Here is a 19618-nt window from a genome sequence, read left to right as displayed (position 1 = left end):
ACCCATATTTTACATTGGATTTATAATGGCAACCCAGCATATACCTAAAACTGTTTATTGTACAAAAACTTATTATTACCATGAACTACATAGGCCCAATATTATGCAAAGTTATTAACATGGCATTTAGGCTGAATAGAAAAATCTGATAACATTATAAATGCATAAACAACAGCAGAAGTGTAATTTACCAGTCTGGAACACATAGAACAAAAAATGGGCCAAATATTGCATTAGTATAAGCCATAAAGTGTCAGATGAATCACTCTGGTTGCAGTCTCCATAACAAAAAGTACTGAAATGAGTGATCCATATGGAAAACAACAACCATTAAGTCTCAGTTGGTGTGAAAAATGAGTTCAGGCTCAATTTGCACAGTTGTTGGCTGTCACTGTTTACTATTTAGAAATACTATTCTGTTCCTCTTAGTAAAGTATACTTCTATTGTCAGTGTGCCACTACATCTGGCGCACAGTGCTTGTGATGCAAATTTACACAAGTGAGTAGGGCCTACTCAGCATGAATATTCAACTCTTGTACACATAAAGTGGAAACAATAAACTGCCTTCTTTCCAACTAAGTCTCAAGGTGCAAAGACTGAAGTTTCAATGTTGATTCATTTTCTCCAGCACAAACTCAGATGAAGATTTTTTTCAGAAGTTTAGGTCTCTGTTCTCACTGCATGTTTAATAAACACTGCAAAGCCAAAGCCTTCACAACCAAAGAAAAGACTTCAACAGCTATGCAAAAGTTACAACATCAAACAGATGTCGGTGACAAGGTCAGTGAACACAAACAGCTTGCATTTCAGACAAATCAAACAATCAAAATAGTCATAACAATAACGTAGACAAAAGCAAGAGGGTGAAATCAAAGAAAACAATCTCACAATTAGTGCCAGTTTACTCCAGCAGATGATGGTTATATGGAATAGCATGCTCAGACAGGACAACAATAAAATGTCCAGGAATCTAAATGAGTGTAACATGATTTTAAGCATGTGTGTCAGAGTTTATCTCCGATAACGTTCCCAAGAGGCAGCAAGGCAATAAAGGCTGAATAAAACAAGTCCAAGAATAGAGCCTTGAGGGATCCCTAATGTTATAGCCGTTCCAGGTAAGCAATAACACTTGATGGAAGCAAATATTTTTCAGTGCCTGGTTTCTTTGCAAAGTGTGAAGGAAGCAAGACCCTAAGTAACTTCAGGTGGGAGCAGGCATGCTGAAAATTTCACAAAACTAGACAGACTTTTTTATTTATAACATGAACAATATTGTCTTTTTTTCATATCTACAGTACAGTCTTTATTTATACCTGTTCAGCCTTTTCTACATGATAAATCAGGAATCATAAATTATGGCTTTGAAGTTTCCTGACAAAGTCATGCAAGTACTGTTGTGTATGCAGCTTTAAACATTCAGAGGCTAATGGAGATAAAACCCTAAAAGAAGATGAAAAGTAATTATAGAAGTGTGTCAGAGGGTTGGCTCACTTACAAAGAATGTATGGGAGCATGCATGCCCTCATTTGGTGGTGCAAGTGATGTTTGGATCAGTAGGCCATGTCTGATGTTTCAGAACATTTAATGAATTCACCTACATACACATTTATATTTGTATGTTTGTCGTTTCGGTAATAGAAGTTCAACTATGTATACAATGGCCCCAAAAGTATTTGGACACTTCACTGACATTAACAGCCAAGTGGCACATGAAAACAAATTATGCTACAGCTGATCTTAGAAGTAACTTCACCTTCGCATGCCATTTTTGAAAAGATTTTTAACCAATATAGACAGTTCCACTCAAGTTCACACAGTTGAATAGAGAAATCACATTATCATGTTCCCTTGGTTCTTGACTATTGTTTTATACAGTATTATGAGTAAAAACTGTAACCATCAGCAGTTTCAACCCTCCATTTGTCAGAATAGTGAGGGTTATTAGCTTAAAAAATATTTATATCAAGCATGAACATTAGTGAGCTTTTATGGGCTTAATACAAGGACAAATCTACATTAAAGATGGGATGATGTTTAAGCTTGGAGCTCAGCACTGGAGATATCACGTTCCACTAATGGAGCTTTATATGAGGGTGTGAGGGTGTGTGTGTGTGTGTGTGTGTGTGATAAGTTGTATTAAAATAGTCTTAACATTATGTAAATTATTATTTTAAAAGTTGTAGGTTTCCATGTTAACAAACAAAAATATAGATATATATATAGATTGTTTGTCTTCATTGATTCTTGCTTAATGTGTGTGTTTAAAGGCAGAATGCTTTACTTTGGTAAATCAAGTCCACTGTTGTGCCGAGTTGTGATTTCATTAATCCAGAAAAGATTCCACATCAAATATTTCTACATTAGAGCATGCCACATTGCCTTTGCAGTGTTTTATTGGACAACAAACTCCCCTGATGCAAAATCGAATTTCATTACCAACAATCACCTAGGATTGAGGGTATCTTCATTCTCATAATTCTGTTAAAATGATAATAAATACAATAAAATAATATTAAAATACATACAATAAAATGTACAGCTGAAGTCAGAAGTTTACATAAACCTTATCCAAATACATTTAATCTCAGTTTTCACAATTCCTGACATTTAATTGTAGAAAACATTCCCTGTCTTAGGTCAGTTAGGATCACTACTTTATTTTAAGAATGTGAAATATCAGGGCCTGTGTAGCTCATTAAGTAAAGACATTGACTACCACACCTGGAGTTGCAAGTTTGAATCCAGGGCATACTAAGTGACTGACTCCAGTCAGGCTTCCTAAGCAACCAATTGGCCCGGTTGCAAGGGTAAGTAGAGTCAGGCTGGGTTAACCTCCTCGTGGTTGCTTTAATGTGGTTCTCGATATTGGTGGGGTGAGTGGTGAATTGTGCGTGGATGCCATGGAGAATAGCATGACCCTCCACATGCATTAGGTCTCCAAGGTAAATGAACTCAACAAGCCAAGTGATAAGATACGGGGATTGACTGTCTCAGATGCAGAGGCAACTGAGATTTGTCCTTGTAGCGAGTCACTACACCACCACAAGGACCTAGAGCGCATTGGGAATTGGGCAGGCCAAATTGGGGAGAAAAGGGGAGAAAATCCACCCAAAAAAAGTATGTGAAATGTCAGAATAATAGTAGGGAGAATGATTTACTTCAGCTTTTATTTCTTTCATCACATTCCCACTGGGTCAAAAGTTTACATACACTTTGTTAGTATTTGGCAGCAATGCCTTTAAATTGTAACTTGGGTCAAATGTTTTGGGTAGCCTTCCACTTCTCACAATAAGTTGCTGGAAGTTTGGCCCATTCCTCGAAACAGAACTGGTGTAACTGGGTCAGGTTTGTATGCCTCCATGCTCGCACACGCTTTTTCAGTTCTGACCACAAATGTTCTGTCAGATTGAGGTCAGGGCTTTGTGAAGGCCACTTCAATACCTTGACTTTGTTGTCTTTAAGCCATTTTGCCACAATTTTGGAGGTATGCTTGGGGTCATTGTCCATTTGGAAGGCCCATTTGCAACCAAGCTTTAACTTCATGTCTGATGTCTTGAGATGTTGCTTCAATGTATCCACATAATTTTCCTTCCTCATGATGTCATCTATTTTGTGAAGTGTACCAGTCCCTCCTGCAGCAAAGCACCCCCACAACATGATGCTGCCACCCACATGATTCGCAGTTGGGTCACAAGGTCTTGGCTGATTTATTTAGATTTTTCCATGATGTCAAGCAAAGAGGCACTGAGTTGGAAAGTAGGCATTAAAATACATCCACAGGTACACCGCCAATTGACTCCAATTAGCTTCTGATAGGCTTGCCTAAAGGCTTGACATAATTTTCTAGAATTTTCCAAGCTGTTTAGAGGTTACAGTTATCATAGTGTATGTACACTTCTGACCAACAGGATTTGGGATTTAGTCAATTAAAAGTGAAACAATCTGTTGTTGAAAAAATTACTTGTGTTACAAGTAGATGTCCTAAATTACTTGCCAAAACTATAGTATGCTAATATGAAATCTGTGGAGTGGTTAAAAAATTAGTTTTAATGACGTCAACCTATAAGTGTATGTAAACTTTTGACTTCAACTGTATATTGGCCCACAGCAAATTAATGTGGCAAGTATAAAGAAGATTCAATCTGATACCTTAGTTACTGCAAAAATTGTATATTGTTATGTTTGTTAAAGATGAGACATGTTTTTAAATGATAGCATTTTGCAACAGCCTAAATAATTAAAAACCTGAAGGCAAGTGGTGTCTGGAACACAAATGGCAAAATGTCTGAAATGCTGAAATAATCAGAAAAATCAAAGATGCTGGAATTAAGGACACATCTTTCGTCAATGTAAACACAATTTCATTGTCATAGCAAAAGAAGTCAACAATTGACACTGTTGAGAAGATGTTCCCAGAGTGCACAATGCTGTACTTGTTATAAGGCGCCATCTAATGGACAAAAATATTCACCACGTAACACACAGTTTCATTTATTTACATTTACTTTTAATCATTTGGCAGACACTTTTATCCAAAGCGACTTACAAAAGAGGAAAACTTAAGCGAATCATCTTAAGGAGACATTTGTACGAAAAGTGCCATATTACAAAGTTTCACTAGCATGCAGAATAGCATTCAAAACAGATTTAAATTTCAACACTTTTAAGGAATATTCCGGGTTCAATACACGTTAAGCTCAATCAACAGCATTTGTGTCTTAATATTGATTACTACAAATATACATTTTGGCTTGCCCCTTCTTTTCTTTATAAAATCTGAGTTCCAGTGAGACACTTACAATGTAAGTGAATGAGGCCAATTTGTAAACGGCAAAATACTAATAGCCACAATATATAAACAATATGCGTGTTAACATGATTTTAGTGCGATAAAATCGCTTACTAACCTTTTCTGTGTAAAGTTATAGCCAATTGATATAACGATATAGTCAACAAACCTTAAAACTCTAAAATTACTGTAAATTTACAATTTAAACAACTCTAAAGCTTATAAAATGATAAACTTCACATCCCTGCCTTTAAACCCTCAAAAAATTGGCTTCATTCAGTTTTTTTGTAAGTGACTCATGGTAACCCAGATTTTTGTGGTAATCAACATTGTGCCATTGTAAAATAATAAAGGCCTCTCAACAACATCTCTTGTACAACTTACTTTGGTATTATAAGACACAGCTGCAAGCTGTTTCCTGTTCTGCAAGAGGATGTGTCTATAGGAATGTATTTCCTGTTTCTGTGCTCTCACATATCACACATAGCTCAAACATATATAGGCTAATAATGAGCTGGATTATAAACTTTGGAGAATGATCTGATATGCTCTGGTGTGTTTGTCACTTATTTCTCCCCTCGCGAGTATCCGGATTGAGAAAGCGACTACAGACCTGACTTGATACTTAAGGGCAAATTCTAAAAATTCCCAACAGTCATAAATGCAGTTGACTGAGCCTAACTTTTATTGAACTGGGAATATTTATTTTTAAAAAATTATTTAGATTAAAATTGATCTGCTCATGAATAATTTAGGCAGATTTGTGAACCGATTCTAATTCATGAAATAGAACCAATTCAAATAAATAATTTGCTGACAGTTTGTAAGTTTCTCTGTTAGGAGGTTCAACTGTTTTGTTACAAGTATATGTCTTTTCTGATTTGCAAGATGTAAATTGTGTTGACTTATTATTATCTATGAATATATAATTAATCAGAAACTATTGTTTTCATAGTAGGATTGACCTACTATTGTTTTCAGAGTAGGTTTATTGTTAAATTATTTGTCATTCCTGCTAGTCCCAAACAAATTATTTCAGAAAGGTTTTAATTCAAAACAGTCGTATTGACAGATTGTCCAATAGAAGAAGGACCACCACAAGGTCTGACATTATTACTTCCAGGAATAATATAATTTTTTTATTCCATGTCAAAAATTGCAGTTTGTGTGCCAAAAATATAGGTCACGGTGTACGGCCAGTCAGACTGAAGCTCTGTGTTTCCATTCTCAAATTTCAGACCTACTTCATGAAAAACACCTTTGGAGAGAAAGGCAAGCATGGTGTACATTATAAATATCTAAATTGTATAATCTGCAGATTTGATTTACTGAGTGAATGAGTGTCAGGACATCTGGAGTTCATTACGAATAAAAAGACAGCAACAGCCTGTGAAGACTTGCCTTTTCAGCATCTTCCTTCGGATACAGTCCCAGAATTTTCATTGAATAACAAACAACCCCTTGCCTCTGGAACTCCACCTGGCTTCATTTCCAGACTGACTTTAGATACGAAGGGAGTTATCGCAGTTTTATTATATAACGCAAACTGAGCTAGATGGAAAGACACTAGAGAGTGCATCAAAGCGGAAATATACAAAATGTCTTTGTCATTGATAACCATACTTCTTTTGCTGTTTGGCACGAAAGATGCTCAAAGAACCACTCCTGATTTTATGATGCAATATTTTCAGAGACAACTTCAAGTACTGGAGGTAAGATTATTTTTTTTTTAAAGAATGACTGTGCATTTTCCCAAAGATAGCATAGTTTTTGTATGATCTGACAAACTATAGTTCTCCTTCTATATGCTTCTGTTGAAACCAGTTAAATATTTTTATCCATTATATTATTAGGTATTATAAGGACATTATTAGGAATTGTTTAAAGCTGAAATACTATCAACTATACTTTTATCAAAGCACCCTTTTCTAAACTACATGGATGACTGTTATTTTGCAAAGCATGTGTTCCTGGATCAACATCTTTTGTTTGCCCAGGAACAACATTCCTATATCATAATCCTATATCAGACAGATCTAAAATGTGATTGTCAACTAAGGATGAAGAACAACCAAAGAGATCCAACAAGGATGTTGATCCAGTAATGAGGTTATGTAACTAAGAAGCATACTATATCGTGGAAAATTGCTTACAATCAAATTTTCTTTAAATAGTAGGCAATATACTGTATATTGCACAGTAAGCAGGTATTCCATTCCAAACCTATAAGGTAAGCTTTTTTGTGCCTTAACCTGAACAGGGACGACTGATCAAATGTGAGCTGGACTTCCAGCAGTTCAGTCAAAGGATGTACGACATGTCCAAAGAGGTGCATGGGCAAACAGGCAGGATGAATGTGTTGAGATCAGAGGTCAAGGGTCAAGTCGACACCATAGGTATGCGCTTGGATCGTGTTGAGAGAGATGTGGAATACCTACATAATAAGATTCCTGATACAACTCATGTTGAAATTGAAGACTCACTGCTTGAGCACCAGGTGAAAGAAGCCAAATTAAAAAAGACTGTAATCCCCAAGGACAAAGGTAAAGAAAATTTTGCAGTGGATCATTTTAGAATTCAGCCAACAGTACTACTTTTGCAAATTGAAGCAGGACTGAAGGTTTTAGTTCTTGAAGGAATAGTTCACCCAAAAATGATGATTCTGTCATCATTTACTCACCCTCATTTGTCCAAACCTGTATGGCTTTCTTTATTCAGTGGAACAAAAGTGATCTAAATAAGAGCTCTTGGCACACTGAAATCATTAGGAGATATATATACAACTAGGGCTGTCAATTGATACAAAATTTTATAAAATTATTTACATGATATGCTGATTATTTAATAGAATTAATAGCAATTAACTGAATATAAATATTTGCTGAGAAGGGCCCTCAAATAGCAATATTTCAATATTTAATGATGAAATACATTTACATTTATTTATTCATTTGGCAGACGCTTTTATCCAAAGTGACTTACAAAAGAGGAAGAACATCAGCGAATCATCTTAGGGAGACAGTGGTACAAAAAGTGTCATATTACAAAGTTTCACTATCATCAGAATAGTATACAAAACAGATTTAAGTGCAACAAGAAATGTAAATTAAATTATTTTTTTTTTTTTTTTTAGTGACCGGTTAAGTGCTTTTGGAAAAGATGTGTTTTTAGCCGTTTTTGAAGATAGAGAGTGAGTTAGCTTCCGGATTGAGTTGGGAAGGTCATTCCACCACCGTGGTATGATGAAACTGAAAGTCCGGGAAAGTGTTTTGGTGCCTCTTTGTTTTGGTACGACAAGGCGACGTTCCTTAACCGACCGCAGGCTTCTGGTGGGAACGTAGCTCTGCATAAATGTTTTTAGGTATGCTGGAGCAGACCCAGTGACTGTTTTATATGCCAGCATCAGGGCCTTGAATTTAATACGTGCATGAACCGGGTGCCAGTGGAGAGAGACAAAGAGTGGTGTAACATGTGCTCTCTTAGGTTCATTAAAGACCAGACGTGCTGCTGCATTCTGGATCATTTGCAGGGGTCTAATAGCACATGCAGGAAGGCCTGCAATGAGAGCGTTACAGTAGTCCAGTCTAGTTATGACAAGGGACTGAACGAGCAGTTGTGTGGCATGTACAGAGAGGAAGGGTCTTATCTTCCTGATATTGTAGAGTGTAAATCTACATATATCTACAAATAATCTACAAATCTACAAATAATCATACAAAAGGTGTAATAATTATAAATATATATTATACACATATTTCAGACAATTATGCATGGTATATCCTTCGTGGGCACTCACAATCCACAATTCTTTGCTTCAACGGAAATGTCTAAAAAATAAAAATGAACGGCTAATATTATATATTAATACGATGTTAAAATTCAAGTAATGTTAATTCCCAAGTTGAAATACCTCAGTAGATGGGTGCAGTGTATATAATATGTATAATTATATTAATATATAATTAAAATATAGTATTAGACTAAATGTATACCTGTAAAATCTATGTTCTTTTCTCTTTTTACGTCTACTGTATATAACACTCCTAAAATTGACCTCACACAATCCCTTCTAAAGGGACTTTGTTCTCTTCTCACTCAAAGCTCTCAAACTTGTTAAAGAGTGGTGTACTGTCATAGCAACCATGTTATGTTCCGTTTCCATTTGTCCTACAGAGGTTGTCTCATTTAAACGAGACTAGTTTAAAGGAGGACGCTTTGTATACTGCAGCCTTCAAAAGATGTGTCCAACCTAGCACGCAGTCTTCGAAACAAGACACAGCCATGGTATCCGCAAATGGTGACTTATTGTTGTGACACGCTATTTGACCGTTACACTCTCTGCTATATAAAAAAAAAAAAAGGGGAGGTTGTTATCTCAGTATTGAAGATCTCTGAAGCAAGCCTGAGTGTGGTATATTGCCTGTACAGCTGGAGTTTTGCTTACTGCCCCTGCTGGAAACAGGTAATACCTCAAGTTTTAATTGCTCCGATGGTAGGAATATTCTATATTACATTCCGGGGACATGAATAACTGCTTCAATTTTTTTTAATGAGTTATTTTTTATATAATTACTCACACTGAAATAACGCATTCAATTAACAGCCCTAATAACAACCAATATTTAAATATACGTTAACGCTGAAGAGATTTAAAGGTAGAGGAGATTATTTACAGTGTATAACGACTTTAATTTTTATTTGTTCCTAATGCAAAGCTATGAAAAAGCCCAAAGTATGCTTCGGTCAGATGTGTCCGGGTACAGGACATGTGACACTAATTTTGTCATTAGCAGACTGAACGTGCGCAGCCTGATTTATCTGATTGAATTTTCTCATTTTTGAAGGTGCAAAATGCACATGCAACTGGAATTGTTTGCACTAATTAGTGGGTCCACAAGGCCTACATTTGAGCCATGGCGGTCACGGAGACGCTCTAGATGAAGATTTAATCACCTCTAAACAACAGGAAATTATGGTGGAATCAACAACAGTGGATGTGCACATCAAGATGTCAGGAGATACCTGCATTTGTATAACTTGAGTCCAAAGAATATAGAGATCTTTATGCATCTAAACTCCTATAGGAGAAATAGTCTAGTATCTCATAGCAGTCATAGCTTGCATGCGCCAACTGCCTGTGTTTTCACAAAGTCAAATGAAGTATACTTTGGCAAGCTCAAATTCAACTCAGTGTCTGCATCAAAACCATAGTATACTTTGGGCTTAAGGCTTAAGAGGACTTTTATAATAGTTTTATGCTGTGTTTTTTGTCAATTTTGGGAAAGAAAAGATTTATGTAAGGAAAAGAGCAGCATGAAAAATCTCCCTAACATTTGGACTGACATTAGGGTGAGTAAATGACAAAATTTCCATTAAGCCTTTTTAGAATGTGTATAAAATCTAAAGGTACGCATTAAGAAGTGTTAGTTTCTTGAGTAAAGCTGTACAAATAGTAATTATATTGCTTTGATGTGTCTTATTGTCCCACATTCATAAGGATAAAGGGTGAGTAAGGGATGACATCTACATGCTATAGCTCTATACACAATTTATTAACCTGAATTAACTAGATCTACTTTGATTCTTTCAGATTGCACTTATGAGCTGGTGGGTATCAAGTCCCTGAAAATCGTCAAGAAGGCAGGCGATGCCAATGGATCCTGGATGAAGGATCCAACTAAGGGTTCTGCTAAGATTTACTTTTTTAGTGGACCAACAAACAGAACACTTTTGGCATACACCTCTCTGAAGTCTTTCACAGAAGCAAACACCACCAAAAAGACTGAAGTTATCCCTCTTCCTTTGCCCTGGCAAGGAACAGGCCATGTGGTGTACAATGGCTTTGTATACTACCACCTAGCAGACACCAACAATGAAATCTTAAAAGTCCACCTCAGCAATCGCACAGTGACAGATCGATTGTTGCTTCCTGGGGCTGGCCGAATGCCTGCGTATTCACTCAATCCTCACACCCTGCTGGATCTTGCTGTAGATGAAATGGGACTCTGGTCAATCCATGCAGATTCAGACTTTGGAGGCAACTTGGTCATCTCCAAACTGGACCATAACAGCCTTGCTGTGGAGCACACCTGGGATACCAACTGCAATAGTCGTGATGCAGAAGCAGCTTTCATGATCTGTGGCACCTTGTATGTGGCCTACAACTCTGACTATGGTGGCAGGTCCAGCATCAAATGCTTGTATGATATTCATGACACCATTTACACCGAGAGCACCCCAGAGCTATTTTTCCCAAAGCGTTACACCAGTCACTCTGCTTTTCATTACCACTACAAAGACAAGCAGCTGTATGCCTGGGATGATGGTTATCAGACCATCTATAAGTTAGACATCAGGAAGAAAGTTGCTGCATAGGTCAATTATACATGGTATAATCCCAAGACCAGTTACAATGAGATTCTTGTAACCAGCAGTGCTTACAATAGTTCTTCTTCCTAGGTTCATCTAATCTGTTTGTTATTTTATAGAAAGCCACTACTTCAATTTGTTGTTGTGCCAGAATATCATTTCCTGAAAAACAAAGGAATCTTTTTTCCCTATTCTCTTTGTTTCTGTCAGGGAACTGCCAAGAGTAACTATAACTTTTTCTTCTCGAATCTGTCTCTGATTTGAAACAGTAAAAGTCGTGTTTGGTGTTACCAACAGGAGATTCTAAAGTCTTCTACAAATAAATAGCATTTAAAAAAGGGAATATCTGTAATCCATGTGCCTTCTTAAGAAAATATTTTATACAAAAAGTATAATAATATAAAAATAGTGACTCTACCAAGGTCTCCTAAGCAACCAAATTGTCACGGTTGCTAGGGAGGGTAGAGTCACATGGGGTAACCTGAATGTTCCGCTTCAACTACTACACTGTCAACGTGTGAAATGAGTAACAGGCAGAAAGTGTCAAAGACTGCGGCCTGCAGACACATTTTGTCTAGTGCAGTCACAGAGACTGGAGAGATATGCCAGGGCACTTATTTCAGTGATCTCTTTCAGGGAAATTTTCTGCATACTTTTCCATAAAAATTGCTTACAGCACCTTTAAATGGTTTAAATGTTGTAAGAACTGTAGTAACAATGGTATTTTGATATACTATCCTAGACATGTATTTATAAAGGCCGAAAAATACTTCACACAAGAAGCACTTGGCCAACGCATGGCCAACACGTGGTCCCGTTGTACATACTTTATGTGCACTATTGCTTTGCTCTGGCAGTTTCAAACCTCACACCACAAGAGGGACAATAGAGTTTTTTTAGGCACCACGAAACTGATTCACAAAAATGATAAAACTCAAGTGTTTTATGAAGTCAAAAAGCCATCCCAACACGTCCAAAATGACTGGATATAAATAGCTAGATGTGGCATCTCCACTGCGGACACATTTCCATTTCTTCCTGGCTCGGACAAACCGGTCCAATAGTTATTTCCATTTTCTCTTTATATTGTCTTTATCAGACTTTAGGGAAGCAGCAATTTCCTTGACAAGCATTTTCAATCTCTGATTTATTCGAATGGAGAGGGGGCGAAGGTTCGTAAATCTGTATAATCTAATTTGATCGGCAAGACCCACCTCAGATTGCTTCTCCACCATGACAGTTGTTGACTGAAAACAGAAAATCCCTCTAGCGGAGGGAATGCAGCGCGTACTTGCGTTGGGTTATGAATTGAGTGCTGACCACTGATCTATATAAATCCGTGTATCATTCGTTTTTCAAAATAAAAACAAAAAACAAAAAAAACTTATAGCCTACAGAGTGTCAGTGGTGTTGTCACATTTCACTACACAACGACACGTGGAATTGAGTTTGCGTAGCAATGGGCATCTGTTCGCGTATTTATATGAATAAAGGCCCAAACATACTTCACGAATCACAAATGTTGTATTCTCTATGACCTTCGTTTTTGGGTTATTAGGATATTCCTTTTTACTAACATAAAGAGCAATACAAAAACAATCATCAAAAACAATTACATTTTCACTGTATATATATAGCCTATATATTTTATTTATTTATTTTTATTTTTTAAAGAGGGCATTCAAAATATGCAATTCATACATCAACTATCTGAACGGTTTTTAAAAGCAGAGCAGACTGTAATTGTTCTTAATGCTTTTTAGTTGTATTCCTGAGTACCGATAATTGCCGTTTACCTTCTGCGCATGCGCACTGTCTTGTAAGCTGCTCGTAAGAAAACAACGGCTGCGTTCGAAAGCTTGAAAATGTTGCCTTCGGAGGCTGTAAACAGAAGTAGAACAAAAAAATGAGGTACTTTTCAAACTGTTCTGTGACCAGTTTTTATTATAGTTCAATTCATTAAAAAACGCTGTCGGGTAAGACATTAACTGATTAGACAGCAAGTCATCTCCCTACGTTTTCAACTGCAGCCAAAGTCTGAAGTTGAACTTGAACAACCTGTACAGTAGATGGCGCTGCTGTCCTCCATTCAAATGGCCGGTACCGTTAACAAGTACTCACTAGTTGAAACAGAGCTAATACGTGTTTGAAGACTCTACAGATCAACGAAATTAACGGGAAAATATCTTATTTAATCATTAATAAGGTAAAAAAAAAAATTAGTTTTTTTACTTTAAACTAAATATACAAAATGTACCGCTCCCATGCTGCATTCAATTATTACTCTTCTTATTTCTTACATTTTCTAATTAAAATATTATATTTTTAGAATAATTATGAATGTCACTTTTCTGGTAGATTTATTTGCTCATAATAATGCAGCTCATTTAGCGATAGGACACACCCCTTAAATCACATGACATGTGATTGGTTAGATGAAATGTACCTCAATACAGTCTCGGTGGATTTATTATGGAGCCGCGGAACGATGATAACATGTGCGATACACCAACAGACAACTAGAGGATATACAAACAGTCGTGACTGGTAATTACCTCCATTACAGGTAGGTTACATTTTAAATAACATCCCTTCACCGTTCCATTCTTGTCTACAGAACTTTTTTTTTCTGTTTATCAATAGTCCTTCCTATGCGTATTAGATGGGCTATACCTAATGCTCAGTATACAAAGCTTAAAGATTGTTTGGGTGCAATAACGAGATTGTTTAATCATAAACATTTGTCTTATTATTCAAATAATAGTGCGTTATATGCTACTTTTTAAAGAGTTTTTTTTTTTATTTTCTTAAATTTTGCATAACGTGAATTAATATAGCATTATAGCATAGTGTTCAAAGCTATAGGAAACTCAAATATTCAGCATATCGTTATTTATAAAGCTTTATATTTTCGATTTGTAGAGGTTTAACATTAGTTCTTCTTATCATAAACATGCTCCCCATATTGCACTATTAAAGTGTTCTTGTGTTCATTAATTATTTACCTATACTGTATATGTGCACCTATAAACTATATCTTGATGACAAAATGGGAATAATCAGAGACCAGATTATCAAACTTTAACTTGATTATCCAAGGAGATAACTGGGTCATACAGTGCCCTGTTAAAGAGACCAGCTTAACCAGCATGCAATTCCCATGTGACTCTGCTGGTTAGTGCTGGCTTGGTGCTGGTCTAGCTGGTGGACCAGAATAGCCATGCTTTTCACCAGCAAAACCTAGTTGGTGAAGCTGGGTGACCAGCATTGTCTTTCTGTTGAAGCTGGTTTAGATAGTTTAAAAGCCTGGTGAAGACCAGGGGGTCAGTTATTGTTATAGTTCATAAAATCGCTTACTTCAGTATCCTGACCTTACTGGGCAGAGTTAGCCAGAGGTCAGCATCCACGCTCTGCAATGGAAATTTCACTTGGTAATGACTGTGTGGTTCACTGTCTGTGAAGATCATGTGCTCTGAGAAACAGATAAAGGCTTTTGTATTTGTCCACTTCCTTTGCCTTGTGAACACAGCGCACAATTGTATTGCTCTTTGATGATTTAGCCCTTCCACCATAGAATGGTTGGGAAAAAGATATTGCAATTTCTTTTCACACATTTGTAAGAATGGAGAGAAAAGGGAGTGAAAACATTTTAGTTTATTGGTCATGTTGTTTTTAGTGATGGGCTGATTAATCTGCTGATATTGACCATTTTAAGATTATTTAAGATTTAAATAAAAGTTTTGGGTGATGTGTCTGCTTGACCGATTAAGAAGCACTAACTCTCCTTATATCAGATCCTAAATCTGCTGACAGTCTTGCAAATGGATAATGGACACTTTCTGTTTTCAGATTTTTGGTGAATTTTGAGTAAATATTGCATAAGAAGTGTACGTTTAATTACAACTATTTTGTGTACATCTCATTTACTGTAATTAAATAGCATTATATAGGCCCTATCACAGTTGTAGTGGCTATTGACTCCCTGCTTTCTAGATATACACTCACTGAACACTTTATAAGTAACACCTATACACCTACTTATTCATGCGATTATCTAATCAGCCAATCGTGTGGCAGCAGTGCAGTGCATAAAATCAAGCAGATACGGGTCAGGAGCTTCATGTAATGTTTACTTCAACCATCAGAATGGGAGGAATTTGTTTGTATCTCATTTCAACCGTGGCCAGATTGTTGGTTCCAAAAACTAAAAACATCCAGTGAGCGGCAGTTCTGCGGACAGAAATGCCTTGTTGATGAGAGAGGTCAATAGAGAATGGCCAGACTGGTTCGAGCTGACAGAAAGGCTACGGCAACTCAGATAAACACTCTGTACAATTGTAGTGAGCAGAATAACATCTCAGAATGCACAACTTAGAACCAGGGATGCACCGATCCGATACCTGGATCAGTAGCTTTGATACTGACGTCTTTAAATGGATTGAGTATTGGTCCGACAAGCCAGATCCAAATATATGTGTTAGTTATGGTCATTACTGTCAAACTCAAAAAATGCCATAAAAGAACCATTAATACACAATTTAAGTAGTTCATATGACTCATGCATTTTATTCAAAGCCACTTAAAGACGTGCGATAGCTCTGTGAATCACAAAAGGCTGTTTTGTAAGTAAATATATAAAATGCATGCACAGCTCCTGTGTGTCAGTGAATGGCGCTGCTCTGTAGACACACGCGTGCCTATTTTCAATATTTGAGCACTACTCACGAATGTCTCTGATGTAGATGCTCAATAGTTCGGTTCACTTATAATATACATTTAGAACGACACTGGAGGTGTTTTTTTTTTTACCAGAATTTGAATAAGAAGCGAATTAAACTACTGTGAACTTGCCTACAAACAGACACACACAGGAATTCCTGGAGAGCTCAGAATGTCAAAATTAAAGCGTGAGAGTTTAAAAGGTGGACAGTTGAGATATATTATATACTGAGAACATAACATATTATTAGTATTATTATTTGTTTATGATAAAAATAGTGATTGAAAAGAGAGTTGATATCTTACAACTAAATTGAACAAAAAAGAATCCAGATGCAAGTTGAAACAATTTTGCAAAAAAACCTGCATCTTTTCTACTAATGACTTATACTGGAATTACTGTTAATTTTGCTGCTACATTATCCAGTATACTAGTTAACAATAAAGCTTTTCTTAATAAGCTACAGTATACATTTATATTGAAATAATGTGTAGTTAGAGGTTTGTGTTTCTTTAAATATGAAAGGGCACACCCAATTATTTCCGTCACAATAATGTAAAGATATTCTAAACTGATTATTAAAAAAAAACACTGGTATTGGATCGGGATATCGGAGTCGGATCGGAAGAAAAAAAGTGGTATTTGGTGCATCCCTACTCAGAACCTTGAGGCGGATGGGCTACAACAGCAGAATACCATGGTGGGCACTTTATTAGGACCATATTGTTCCAAATAAAGTGCTCTGTGTATGTATCTGCATTGTCCATTGAAAAACCCATGTCAGTTGATCACTCATTGTTATTTGTACTTTTTCTGCACAAACATGTTGGAAGTTTTATTTTCTAGATTTGTATGGCATCTATATGCCTTGTCTTGCAATGATCTGAATCTTACAATAATCTTTATAAATGTAGGGCATGCTGAAGGTTAAATGCAATAAAACCCTCACAATTATGACCTTTGAAATCATCCCAAAGTCTAAGGGCATCATCCCCATAACAAATGACCTTCAACTTCCTGTATCCAGAAAGAGATCTTGATGTCTAGAAAGATCAGTGACTATTGCTCAAAGCATCTTAATAGTTCGATCATTGTCTGTTGGGGCTAATTAAACAGAAAACGTCCATTTTATGATTGATTTGAAAAACGAATCGTGGTGGCAAGGTTGAAAATTAGTATGTAGTTCAGGAAAACATGTGCAGGAAAGAATTTGTATCTTTGTTGTGAACAAACATACAGTAGTGCCCTCAGGCTTTTCTACTGCATGATTACTGTGACTTTATTTCCATAGAGGTGCTCGCACATGTCCTGATTGACCAGTTTTACCACATCCGATTCGTTCCCAGAATGATAATTAAAACATTTTTGTGATGTGTCTAACATCGTTCATTTCAGCTGTCTCATTTTGGGCTTGCAACTATTGCATGAATTATCTGTCCTTTCACACAGTTTCATTGACTTTGATGTGTCCATCCTCAAATACACTTGTGTGTACCATTTCATGCAAGTTAATGTGACCTACAGTATGCTCACAGATGGTGTTTTCTAAGTCTATGTGAACTCCTTTCTTTAGACTGAGACATAGAGCTGTGGAGATCCCATGCAATATGCATTGGGAAGTATTGATGTCAGTGTTAGGAACCTGTAGGTCAGAAATGTAACTTTTTGCTCCACAAGCAGGACTTTCCTGTGCTGAACGACCCACTGACATTTTCACAGGCTCTGATACCACAGTTGAATGCACCTGCTCAGGACTGACATTTCTCTTGTTACTGTAGAGGAGTGCAGCATTCAACCTGACTGCCAGAACGCATCTGCTCCGGTGAGTAGAGCTTGGGATCGGCGGAAGGTTGAGCCCACATCAAACTTACAACCGCCTACACCAGTCTTGGGCATGAATTATGAATCATTTCGAGTACCACAGTCCGTGCATGTAACATCATGCCATAGTGATTTTGATCACTTGGACAGTCTGATGTTAATAAGTGTGGCAGCTTGTCAAATGTTCACACCATGTGTTGCACCAGTGGCATAGTCATACAGCAAAATTGCCAGATGCAGCTGCAACGCTATCCTCTTGTTGTTTGAACTGGGCTTGTGATGGGTGACAACATGTACTTTATGAAAACTAACCTGCATTGAGACAGCAAACCTGGTTATATTTCCCTGAAGCAGAACATTGTAATGTGGAGCATAAATTGGAGGAATCTAGGGCTGGGACGACGCGTCGACGTAATCGATGACGTCGACGCAAAAAATACGTTGTCGCAAAATATGCGCGTCGATTCGTCAGACCAAAACAAAGATGGCGGCGCCGGAGAGTAGAAGCAAAACGAGTGGCTCCTCAGACTACCAGAAGTGCAAGGCGGCACGCACTCGTTCATCTAAAGTGTGGGAATTCTTTAATTTAAAAGGAAAAAATTATGTGATATGTCGCCTTTGCAAAATGGAGATGGCTTTCCATTCTAGCACCACGGCAATGCACCAGCACTAGGGCTGGGATGACCGTCGACGCAAAATATGTGCGTCGAATTGTCAGACCCAAAACAAAGATGGCGGCGCCGGCGCCAACACGAGTGGCTCCTCAGACTATCAGAAGTGCAAGGCGGCATGCACTCATTCCTCTAAAGTATGGGAATTATTTAATTTAAAAGGAAAAAATTCCGTGATATGTCATCTTTGCAAAATGGAGATGGCCTTCCATTCTAGCGCCACCCGGGAGCAGCCGCAGATGACAGAGCACCTTAAGTTTTTTTTCAACTCCCGACTTTGCACTCGATGTTGGAGTAAGCTATAATACGTTGTCGACACCTAAAGTTTTCGCTTATAGCTATTAATAATGCGCTTATAGCTATGAATGTCGTGAAAAATACATAGAGGTCACTGACAACGCGCTGACAGACAGGACCAAGCAGGTAACATTTAATAAAGTCTCAACTTTCAAATTTGGTCATTCAAAGAAAATTAAACCATAAATAGGCCTACTATTTTGTGGCTCTTTAATGTGTCGTGACAGATTGCCTCAGTTAAAGCTGCTCGTGAACCGATCATCTTTTCCTTGGTTAATTTATAGCATCAAATAGGCTAAACATGAATGTAGCCTACATCAGAAGGACTGTTGTTTTAACCGCGGAAAGACGTCAGTACAGTAGCCTACAATCCATTATTCAAATTCAAATCCACCGACGTTAATCTTCTCTCCCCTGACTACTTTGTCGGACAAAAATGGCGTATTATGATTGATTGATCAGATCGCCAGTCAATCAAACTCCCGGCAAATGTTTTTTTTTTTTTTTTTTTACATTTTATACACCCCCACCCCCGATGAAACAGGTATTACCGGTGTTGTCACAAGTCGATTAATCGAATCGAAATCGAATCGGACTGAAAAAATGAATCGTTAGATTAATCAATGCATCGAAAAAATAATCGCTAGATTAATCGTTTAAAAAATAATCGTTTATCCCAGCCCTAGAGGAATCTGATGTTGTTGTTTTTTTGGCTTTTGTTGTACCATCTGAACAGTCATTCCTGTTATGCAGTACCATTTGAAATCACAACAATCATTATCGCCATGTTGTAAAATCATTCCAAACAGAATATCCAATCAGATTTACCTTAAAATGTGAGTTCTGAATGGCCGTTATTTTTGAGCCACACACTTTTCAGCACTACAAAGCTGTTGAGCAGTGGATGGCAAAGTCTTCGAAGTGAACAGGGCTTAGAGATTATCAATTCT

The 19618-nt window shown here is 37.1% G+C and overlaps 2 protein-coding genes across 4 annotated transcripts in view; both read left to right on the top strand.

Annotated features, from left to right (window-relative positions):
• Window positions 1-6207: 6207 nt before the first annotated feature.
• Window positions 6208-11496, top strand: olfml1 (olfactomedin-like 1). The gene is made up of 3 exons (XM_052120082.1): window positions 6208-6502; window positions 7051-7333; window positions 10381-11496. The coding sequence occupies exons 1-3, from the start codon at window positions 6389-6391 to the stop codon at window positions 11163-11165; spliced, it is 1182 nt and encodes a 393-aa protein (XP_051976042.1). The 5' UTR covers window positions 6208-6388; the 3' UTR covers window positions 11166-11496.
• Window positions 11497-13640: 2144 nt separating this feature from the next.
• The window catches only part of ppfibp2b (PPFIA binding protein 2b), a 96649-nt gene continuing 90671 nt past the window's right edge, over window positions 13641-19618 (top strand). For all 3 annotated transcript variants that reach the window (XM_052119439.1, XM_052119437.1, XM_052119438.1), the window contains exon 1: window positions 13641-13725. The gene's annotated coding sequence lies outside the window, so the exon portion shown is untranslated. The remainder of the gene's footprint in view (window positions 13726-19618) is intronic.

This window comes from Xyrauchen texanus, chromosome 46, assembly GCF_025860055.1.
Source record: "Xyrauchen texanus isolate HMW12.3.18 chromosome 46, RBS_HiC_50CHRs, whole genome shotgun sequence".
In the NCBI taxonomy this organism is placed as follows: Eukaryota; Metazoa; Chordata; class Actinopteri; order Cypriniformes; family Catostomidae; genus Xyrauchen; species Xyrauchen texanus.
This window is presented reverse-complemented; position numbering and strand designations above follow the sequence as displayed.